This window comes from Charadrius vociferus, unplaced genomic scaffold (genome assembly GCF_000708025.1).
Source record: "Charadrius vociferus isolate BGI_N301 unplaced genomic scaffold, ASM70802v2 scaffold163, whole genome shotgun sequence".
Lineage (NCBI taxonomy): Eukaryota > Metazoa > Chordata > Aves > Charadriiformes > Charadriidae > Charadrius > Charadrius vociferus.
Window position 1 is genome coordinate 6,786,483 of NW_009648332.1, and position 10,875 is coordinate 6,797,357.

Genomic DNA, 10,875 nt, shown 5'->3' on the forward strand with positions numbered 1-10,875 from the left:
ACGGCCAGGCCGGGATGGCGGTTGCCTGCCGGCCACAGCCTCGAGCGAAGCCCCACTATGTTGTGCCTGCCCACAGGGGTGGTGAACATCGGGGAGCACAACGTTCAGGAGCTGATCGTCGCCGCCGACATGCTGCAGCTGACGGAGGTGGTGGAGCTCTGCTGCGAGTTCCTGAAGGGGCAGATCGACCCGCTCAACTGCATCGGCCTCTTCCAGTTCTCCGAGCAGATCGCCTGTCACGACTTGATGGAGTACACCGAGAGCTACATCCACGCGCACTTCCTGGAGGTGCAGAGCGGGGAGGAGTTCCTGGCGCTGACTAAAGAGCAGCTGATTAAGATCTTGCGAAGCGAGGACCTTAGCATCGAGGACGAGTACCAGGTTTTCATAGCGGCAATGCAGTGGATTTTGAAGGATGTGGGGAAAAGAAAGAAATACGTCGTAGAAGTACTGGAGCCTGTTCGATTCCCTCTGCTACCAGCACAGAGGCTACTAAAATACATAGAAAGTAAGAGAAAGAAAGGAAGAAACAGTATCAGATGTTTGGATTTGAGCAAACCATGTGTCATTCAGAGTTACTGGATTTTGATGGACTTATTTTCAATCATCATCCTGTTAATTTAAAAATTTATTCAAACAAATTCTACTTTTTAACAAATAAGCATGACTTGCTTTAAAAACATGCTTTTGAAAAAGTCTTATAAAAGTCGGCAATCTTGATTTGTCAGCAGGTTTAGGAGAAGCTAGTAACTTTTCTACAACTGAGTTACTTACTGTCTGTAATTTTTCACTATGCCTTTTTTCATCTGCTTTTTTTCCTGAAGGTATTCCAGATTTCAGCCTTCGGGTGGCCCTGCAAACACTGTTGAAAGAATATTGTGAAGTCTGTAAATCTCCCAAAGAGAACAAGGTCAGCAGTTTTCTGCAAGCTTCTAAAGGTCGTCCCCGGAGGAAAGCCAGGAAGTACCTTTATGCAGTAGGTTAGAATGTGGCTGTTTGAACCTTGTAAAACAAACGATGAAGTAGTATCTCGTATTACAGTACTGAAGGAGATACTGGATTATTTTTAAACAAAAGATTAAAAAATAGCAAAATATTTCATCTAGCTGAGTTACAGTGTTACCTGCTTTCTGCTTAGAATTGCACAAAGGGGCAGCATTCACACTTCATGTCATTATGACATGGCATTCAGAGCCTAGATTTGCCTTTTAGAAATTATTTGCCTTGGGTGGAAATCTGCAAATCAGCAGAGGATTTGCCCATGGTTCACTGCTGGAATGGAATATGCAAATTCACTGCACTCCTTGTTCTTCTGAAGGCTGAGGTTCTCCCTGTCCAGAATATTCTGTTTCATGTGATGGGATACTTGAAATTCCAAGTTTTCAGCAAAGCTGTAGCTTTGTATTGGAAGGGAATGCTCTTGTTTCACCCTGCAGGAAGTAACACCGGCTTAAGGTAGCAAAGGCTGTTGGCTGGTCTCTGTGTTTTACTAAGACGACAAATGGTAATATTTATAGTGTTGTGGTGAAGTGGTCATCTCAGGCACAGGTTACATGACCCTCAAGGCAATCATTCTTCCTTGTGTATCGAAGAAACAATGCTACCTGGGAAAGTCCAGTTCCTACAAAAAGTGGCTAATGGCTGTTACTGTAATTTTTGGTTTAGATATAGGAGCATGGGGATGACCAGGAAGCTCTTACTCAGCCATGATCTTTCTACTCACTTTCTAGGTGGGTACACCCGACTGCAAGGAGGACGCTGGAGTGACAGTAGAGCCCTCAGCTGTGTGGAGCGATTTGACACCTTCAGCCACTACTGGACCACAGTGTCCTCTCTCCACCAGGCCCGGAGTGGGCTGGGTGTGGCTGTGGTGGGAGGAATGGTCTATGCCATTGGAGGTAACAACTGAAATGTGCTTTCTTTGTTACATGGATACCAGAGGACTCATGGATGGAGATTTTTAAAATTATCCTTCCTGTAAGTGGTTCTGAGGAACCCAACAGTAGATAATGCAACTTTTAGATTTAATAACAACTAAATTGTCATTCCTTGGTTCTCTACTGTCACTGCTCTGTGAATATGTGTTTGGGCTCCTATGTTGGCTGTTTTATACTAAGCTTCTCTCCCCTCATGGTGTAGCAACTCACAGGTAAGCATATGGACACATGCAGATGTACTAAGAGGTGTTGGGTATTCTGTGGACTTTGTGTACCACTGCTAATAGCATTTCTTTCCTCGCTTGTAGTCTAGCAGAAGCCCACAGCATAAAAGACAGTAGTACAGGACAGGCTACTTGTGATCTGTGTACCTGGAAAGGCTTGTTACGTGTGTTTGCCCAAGGATGTGACAAGTAGCTCTACCTGCCCCTCATTACAGAATGCATATGGATACTGTTTTTGTCACTGCAGAACACATTCTTTCCTCTTGAAAACCCTGTCAGTTGTGCTGTGAAGGAAAAAGTGTGTCACACTGTGGTTGTTCACCCCTCTGATGTTTTCAGTAATGTGTCAGGGAACTGTTGATGAAAGCTGTTCCTCGTGATGATTCAGTTCTGGATATAAATGAAGCTTTTGCTACTTTGGTCGTTTGGCTAGCTGAAAGAAAGATCTTGTATTCAAATGTTTGTCATGGAAGGCGCTGAGAATGATTCTCTATCTGCAGCGCAAAACATTGTGTTTCCCCGGACTCAGTTCTTGCTCTTATTATGCAGGTGAGAAGGACTCAATGATTTTTGACTGTACTGAATGTTATGATCCTGTTACTAAGCAGTGGACCACTGTGGCTTCCATGAACCATCCCCGTTGTGGACTGGGAGTGTGCACGTGCTATGGTGCTATCTATGCATTGGGTAAGTTTTGGGTTTTTTTCCAGGTGAAGTTAATTTTAAAGGTGTTCATTCACAGAACTTGTAAATTGATTTGATCTTAAATATTACATCTTGATGTTGCAAATTTGCAAAGTTAGGTTTTTGAAAAACATCTGTTTACATGAGCATTAGCATACCAAATCTTTGTGGATTAGTTATTGTTCAGTTATAACTTATTTCCATTGTAGATTGCATGCTGGTTTCAGAATTAATCTGTCCTGGAACAGTGCACCATATGTCTAAAAATGCAGCTAACACACAGATTCACGTCATTAAATTCTTTGCTGTGTCTGCTGTTATTTGCAGGAGGTTGGGTTGGGGCAGAGATTGGCAACACAATTGAAAGATTTGATCCTGAAGAAAATAGTTGGGATGTGGTGGGAAGCATGGCTGTGCCCCGTTACTGCTTTGGGTGTTGTGAAATGCAAGGTGAGCATTGTTAAGTTTGTATCCATAAACAGTTCCAAGAGCCATTGGATTTTGAAGCTTTATGTTTCAGTCATGATTTTTTGCCTTTGTCTTGTACTGTGGTATCAGTTGCACATGCTTGTGCCTCATTTATTTGTTCTTCTAGTATCATATTTTTAATTCTGCAGAACTGAAAGACTATGAAGTTCTCTCTGTCTTCTGCCTTTTATCTCATGAAAATGGTTTTTACGTGGCTGCCAGTATGGTTATCCAGCTAGTCTTTTAACAGTTGATTGTCCTTCCTGATATTGCTTTTATTTACCTTCCATATTCGGGTTTGTGTGTTTCTGCGACAATCTGAAGAGTTGCCACGGGTTATTTTAAGACAGACGTGTCTAAAGACGTGATCTATAAATGTGCTTATTAAGTATTTGATCCGGGCCTGGCCAGCAGTTGCATCCTTCTGAATTCTCTCCCATACACTAATTATTGCTTTCACCTTGAGCCTCAAGTTACTTATCTGAAAGCTTTATGTATGCTACTACTGGACAAATGGAGGACTCTTATCTGGCATTCCTAAGTCATCTTAATGTCAAGCTGAAACTTGCATTGTGGCAAACATTTTCTGTCTTTCAAACCTTTGTATGATGAAACCTAACAGAGGAGAAACTCTGTTTCTACAGGTTTGATTTACGTTGTTGGTGGTATCAGCAATGAAGGAGTAGAGCTACGTTCTGTTGAAGTCTACGACCCAATATCTAAACGTTGGTCTGAGCTCGCTCCAATGGGCACCCGAAGAGCGTATCTTGGTGTGGCTGCTCTCAACGATTGTATCTATGCTGTGGGAGGCTGGAATGAATCTCAGGATGCGCTTGCTACTGTAGAAAGATACTCCTTTGAAGAGGTATGATAGAGTCCCCTCTTTTCATAAATGTAGATTGCATCAACTTCGTATAAGATGCTATAGAGTTAGCATGCTTCCTTCCTTAAAAATGAAAAAAGATGGAAATTCCATTTCCTTTTCACTACTGGCTGGTAATCTGAGTGAAACAAAGCTTCAGTGACCTCAGGGTCTGTCTGTCCTAACTAGTCTGTGGAATCTTGCTGTCTGACTTGGAGTGTTTACAAAGATTGCGTGCATGATTTTGGGAAACTGAAAGCTAACCAATACTGATGATGCATAGATATACTGTAGTTTGGTAAATACTTGTTAGGGTTGAGATGGGGGGATGGATGCCCCCTCTGCAATAAAATGGTCAATAATCTGACTAGAGAGAAAAAAAATCCCTGGAAAAAGAAAGAGTTGCCCTTTCTTGCTAAAGTTGAGGATCTTTCTTCTGCATCAAAATGTAGTGGTGTTTCAGCATGACTAGAAAAATCACTTTGAACACTTAAATTTTTGCATATGATAAGAAATATTTCTGACTCTTATTGCTCATGTTTCTATGATGCTCTTTGGAACAGTAGCTAGTGTTAAAAGCAGAACACAATCCAGTGTGCCATTCTGTTTTGCATTTGGAATTGAATGTAATTTTCCTTATTTCACACCTCAAACTCTGTACTGTTCTCTATTTTGAAGACAGATTGCATCTTGCAGTGACCAAAGAAAGAGAGGGTGGTTGTGTACAGACAGTATGTGATGTGTTCTTTAGTGACTACCATGAGTTGGACCACTTTTGAAAATGGGGCTATTTCAGTCTTGATAATCCTCTTGATACCGTACACATACCATATTTCAGCCTGGGAAGTTTATGCATAGTGTTCTTTGTATATGTTTCAGTCTTCAAGCTTTAAAAGTTACTTTTATCAGAATCGGGGCTTACCCTAAAACTACTTGTTAACTCTTTCACCTTCTTAATAGGAAAAGTGGGTTGAAGTTGCATCAATGAAGATACCAAGAGCTGGTGTGTGTGTTGTGGCTGTGAATGGATTTCTTTATGCCTCGGGAGGTCGAGCTCCCAGCCATGATTTTGCTGCTCCGGTAACCTCTGACTCTGTTGAAGTTTATAACCCTCATATGGACAGTTGGACTGAAATTGCCAACATGATCACCAGCCGCTGTGAAGGAGGTGTAGCTGTGCTGTAAAACACAAAGAAGAAAACTCATTCAGGGAACGAGTAAATCTGTCTCCTCAGATTTCCGGTTTCATTCGCCAGAAACCTCTTCTAACACAGGAGCTTCAATAGAGACAGTGGAGAATTAGATCAGAGGGCTTTTCCTGAGCAAAAGGAACTACTAAAACTCTCGCCCTTCAAAGTAAATTGGCTTATCCAATGTCTGTCTCGGGAAGTATTCTATTAAGAGTAGGAATGCCTCTTATGACTGGATTAAGCTCACTGAAATAAATGGCAAATTTGCCCTGTAAACATCTGAAGAAATCATTCCAGCACATTAGAGGCATTAATCAGGTTAACTCTGTAAAGTGCACCAAAGTTAGCATCTTTAGTTGGCCTTACCGCCTGGAAGGAGGCTACTGTAGACAGCTAGCTAGGAGTTATCTGTAGATAAAAGCAGATGGGCTACTTGATTAGCATGAGTTGTCCTTTTCTGGCAGAAGAGAAGATAACAGATGGGGAACGCTTGGTACCTCTACTTACGACTTGATGCATTTGAGGCTCTTTTCTGCGGCTGGACATGATGGGCATTAAATATGAATTGGATATTTACTTTCTGGCCACCCCACTACCTTGGATGGTAAGTGGCTCAGAATCTCCTGTTCTGGAAGGTTACTCTCACAGTTCTAATAATGTCATTCCACTTCAGCACAGGCTTTTCTTCTCAGTGGTATCAGTGATGACAGTAGAGCTCCTTTTTGTGTAAGCTCTGGTGAATTTTAAATGGAAATGTTATCCATTAGATCAGCTGTTCTCTTTAGGACTGCTTTAAGTATAAAAAATACAGGGGAAAGCCTTTTGCCCTTTTTTTTTCTTCCTTAGTTAAATGTGTTTTTACCCTGTGTGACACATGCTGAGACTTGACATTGGAATACGTGCTCTTCTACAAGGTACACACATTCATCCTTGCTATATCTTGTATCCTGCCTCTTCCAAATTTGAGCAGACGGAGCGTTTTGTGATAAAATTAGCTGCATTCAGCATTAAAGTGGTGCTATTAGTGTGTTTTGTCTTAAGGAGTTTGTATTTAGCTTGGATACGCTTGGTAGAACAATACTACTAGGAGTTTGGAGTTATTTGTAGATCCATTTAATTAACGTACTTGAAGTTGCTTTTTGCACAATATGATTGCATTTTCTGCACAGCTGTGGATGATTTGGATGGAGTCTGAAATAAGGCTGCTTGAACTTTGATAGATAGTGTTATTCTAGAACACAAAACCACAACTGGAATGTCACAAAACAGGAAGCCTGCTCTGTGTAGACAAGGAAGCATTCATGCTGTCTAGGTTAATATTCCCTGTGTAAAATTAACAAATTAATACATGAATAAAAGCCTCCAAGGTGAGTGTTGCAGGTACCTTAAGAATCTAGGTCTTGCTTTCTAACACAGGGCTGGGAGATTGCCAGGCTAAATCGTGCTAGACGATGGAGCATGTATTTCTCTGATCATTCTATCATCTTGTGTGTGCTTTTACTTCAAAAAGACTTCTTATATGTGTGAACTAATGTCTATTGTCTTTTTTTTCTCCCCGAGTTGAAGCTTGTTTTAAACAGTTTTTCATAATAAAGTGCATTTTCAGAACTGTGGAATGCTCTTGAATAGGTTGCTTTCCTATCATAATGAGTTGTACCACTGCTACTTCTTTTTTTTTTTTTTCACTGGAAATCCTATTTCCCAGTAGGACACTGAGGAAGATTGGTTATAAATGTTGACTATTTTAAAGGTGCAAGTAACACACTTCTGTAGTAAAACACTCACGTATTTCTCTCCTCAGTGTAAAATCACTCAGACTTCTTGGAAGTCTGGCTGCCTTACCAGCTGTGTGCAGCCCTCTCTGGGATCAAATGACAGGTAATATTTCTTAGGCTCTCTTCTTTACACTTCAGGATTCCTCGTGAACCATTTGAGAAACATTACATTAGCTCTACTGTATTAGTTTAGGAACTAGGAGATCACTGCTGATCCCCACCTGAAAACTTTGTTCAGTGGAGCTTGAGGGAGTCTGCTCTTGTATGAAGTTACCTGCTCCATTTTTTGTGGTTGATTCTATCAAGTTTGAATGAAACTTTGAAGTCAATCATGATCTCTGATACTCAACACCCCTGAGATTCCCAATCTTAAAAAGGCCATGTCTAAGTAAGAAAGAATAAAAGAACTGTTTTCATGTACAAACTCAATTTTACTTCCTTTATATTCAGAGAGCACTGAAATATATCACTGTTTCAGAGGTAGGATGCTATTAATGTATAAAGGTTAATAGGTTACAAAAGTTAGAGGCTCGTGTACATAGTTGCTGTTTCAGCAATATTGTATAAGATGGCTCTGTCTTCAGGACAGACAGGTTTCTTAAACATCTGTTCTTTGCAGAATGAACAGGTAACAAATTTTAAGTGACAGTATGTGCTTTATTCTGTATAGAACAACCATGAATAATGCTTTAAGAGAACTATGAGGATTATCTAAATTGGTCTTGAGGTTGTACGTGGATGTCACTTTTCAGCTTGCTTCTTGCATCTTATACTGCACTTAAAGAATACTTAAGACAAAAAGCCCATAGTAAATATGCCCACATACAATGACATAGGTTTCTTAGGATAGCTGAAGCTAGAAAAGAAAATCCATGTGACTTAGATTGTGTCTTCTTCCCCTAAATGATGCATTAGGAAGACATAAATACAAAGAGCTTATGCTCCTGCAGTGTTTTCAATAATTGGTCCATCATGGAGGGTTTGCAAGCTAAACATCCATTTGTACCTGCCCTGGGTACTCAAAATAAGTTTTGAGGAAGGGGAAGACACAAACTACTTTAAATCTCGTTATCTAATCCCTTAGTGCCAGCAATTGAGTCCTTGTGTCATATACGTTTGTGTCATATCATCAGTTGATAGTACTTTAATTTAGGAGTATGACAGGTCTTTATGGCTATGCTGCTTGCAGCTTCCTTAGCTAGGCAGCCCTAAGTCCAAACAAAACCTAGGAAGATGGCCCAGGCATCCTTTTTTATTTAATTACGCCTGAGTAGGAAGCTAATCTTCTGTCTTTTGTGGCGCCTTGTCAAAGACACAGAGCATTCCCTTCTAGCTTTCCTCACTCCATCACAGCAGCTGGATGAAGTATTCTAGGTGAGTGCTGATCTTGGCTTGCCACTGCAAACAAACCTTGCCTGTCCTTTCTTACCTGACTGGTGCTTAATCACATAGCATTTTCAGCACCTTCTCAGCTGAAGTAAGATGGAGAAGAGTTGTATTCCACAACACAGGAACTGAACATGTATGTACTTTTACATACTGCTTCTTTAAACACTAAACTAGAAGTTGCTGCTTTCACCTTGTTACTGGTTATGACTATGCAGTTGTTCTCGCCACCACAGAACATTATCACACATTATAGTTAAACCAGATACTTTAATAATTCAGCATAGAGCAATTCATACCCATGTAATTTGAATCTCCATTTTAAATTCATATGACAGTAACATCTCATTCAAGAGCAATGCTTTGTTCTCCAGATAAGGACAGACTCATGCCTGCCTTGGAAGTCATTGCTATTCACAATCCTTCCCTCCTAAACTAGCTAACTTGTTTGCTTTGAGAGTAAGCAACTTGATCATTGCCATCTTATGACTTCTAAGCACAAAAAAGTCTTTATTTCTCCTGGAACTCAATACAAATATCTTACTGGCAGATTAACATTTTTTTCCTATTGATTTCTTATTTTGTGTTCTGCCGTTTATTTCTGCTGTTACTTAGCTGCTCTTCCAAAATAATCTTCAACGTTGCAGTAGCTAATAGTGATAATACCATCACCACTGTTCCCACTACCCTCAGTACTTTAAACCACCTGGGATAATCAGGAAGAAGGGAAACATCATAATGTAGTGCTATCCCTAAGCCTATCACTAGCATTATTGCACCCTGAGTGACATCTTTAAAAAGCAAGGCTTGCCAGGCAAGTAAAGGAGGAACTGTACTGTTGGCCAGGTTCAGCCAGTCTGGCTTGGCCGGGCTGTCTTCTGGGAGAGCGTACCCCCACCTCATTCCTCCTAGGAAAGAGACTGTTACAGCACCGTATGTAAACTGAGCAAACGCCAGCTCTGGGTAGTAGGTCCCCTGGATGGCCATTGACAGTGGCACAGAAACAAATGGAATTAGCCCTGCAAGGCTTACATAAAGGGCTGGCTTTGGAGAATCCTTTAGCGATTTCATGCTTTGTTGCAATACGCCCGCGTCTTTGGTCTCAGATTCTTTGGGGGTTTTCTTCTTGAAGAAGGGGAGAGAGGTGTGGAAAGCCTGGAGCTTGGTTGCATATATAGATGCTGGGTTGAGGCTTGGAGATCTTGAGAGAGGACACACATCTCTCTGCAGATGGAGGCTGAGAGAAGACCAAACTGTCTTATTCTTCCCATACAGTAGTAGTCTGGGGCCAGTACACTTCGGGAGCTGCAAGTATAAAACTTGTTCTGAACACTTTACAATGTATGCTTATGGATCTACAGTTACCTAAACTACCTATGAAATATTGTAGAGTAGTTTTCCAGGTCAGGTTGTATCCCAGCTGCCCTTCCACCTGGTTTTCAGATGCTTTTAACTTAACTGATTAAGCTATCTGATACAGCTTTCATAAGCTAGCTGATGAAGAGCAGCTAGGCTCTTCACAGTGAGCAAACAAACCTTACTCACTACGAAAGGTTTGTATACCCACCTATCCTTCCACCCACACAGGCGTTCTTTGGGCATTTTCAAGTTAAGATATATCAGTCCTTTTCAGAGTAGAATATAAAATGACTACAGAAGTAGGACAAGATCACTCCAGAAACTAGCTACTATCCCCTCACTAGTCTACCAAAAAGGGGAAAAAAAGATCTTTAGACAATAAAAACTGATTTTATAAAAGGACTATCTTAGCTTTGGCTAAAAGCTGCTGTGGAAACGAGGGATTCTCTCAGAAAAGCTGAGTGATAAATACGTGGCTACTCCAACTTGTAAGTCACCTTTTTTTTTTCCAACGCTATTTTACTTTCAAAGAAAAATAGACCGCAAAAAGGCTTCAGAAACTTACTTTGAAAGATGTGTGGAAGCAGCATCGTTGTATGAGAGGAAACATAGTTGCTTTATCAAGGCCCTAAAAAAGAAAAATTCAGGAGAAAGTCTCAAACTGATGAATAGCTGTTTGTCTTATGTCCAAAGTTAAGTCCCAGACTAGACTGTTTATCAGATGCCAGAATCTTATAGATGTGTATTTAAAGATAAATACTAGACATACTCAATCCTTATTTACCCACTACAGGATATTTTGTTTCAGGTAGCTCTATGAACTGAAGTTGTAAAGTTGTAATAACTGTTAGGAGAACAATTTCTAGTTAAAGAACTGAGTATCAGGAAACAGGTGATGGATGGATGGTTTCCCGTGTATGGCTCATCTCTTTTTGGCGTGATAAACGGCTGCACGCAGCTGATAAACGACCGATTCCGTACACGTGGAAA

At 40.8% G+C, this 10,875-nt stretch overlaps 2 protein-coding genes across 2 annotated transcripts; one reads left to right on the forward strand and one right to left on the reverse strand.

Moving 5' to 3' along the window:
- Positions 1-57: 57 nt before the first annotated feature.
- On the forward strand, positions 58-5,533 carry IPP (intracisternal A particle-promoted polypeptide). Its single transcript, XM_009884655.1, has 7 exons — positions 58-508; positions 825-980; positions 1,731-1,898; positions 2,711-2,848; positions 3,173-3,295; positions 3,958-4,178; positions 5,136-5,533. The coding sequence occupies exons 1-7, from the start codon at positions 58-60 to the stop codon at positions 5,358-5,360; spliced, it is 1,482 nt and encodes a 493-aa protein (XP_009882957.1). The 3' UTR covers positions 5,361-5,533.
- A 3,569-nt stretch (positions 5,534-9,102) lies between these two features.
- TMEM69 (transmembrane protein 69) lies at positions 9,103-10,495 on the reverse strand. The gene is made up of 2 exons (XM_009884656.1): positions 10,451-10,495; positions 9,103-9,831 (listed from the first exon to the last, which is right to left on the reverse strand). The coding sequence occupies exons 1-2, from the start codon at positions 10,493-10,495 to the stop codon at positions 9,103-9,105; spliced, it is 774 nt and encodes a 257-aa protein (XP_009882958.1).
- Positions 10,496-10,875: the final 380 nt, after the last annotated feature.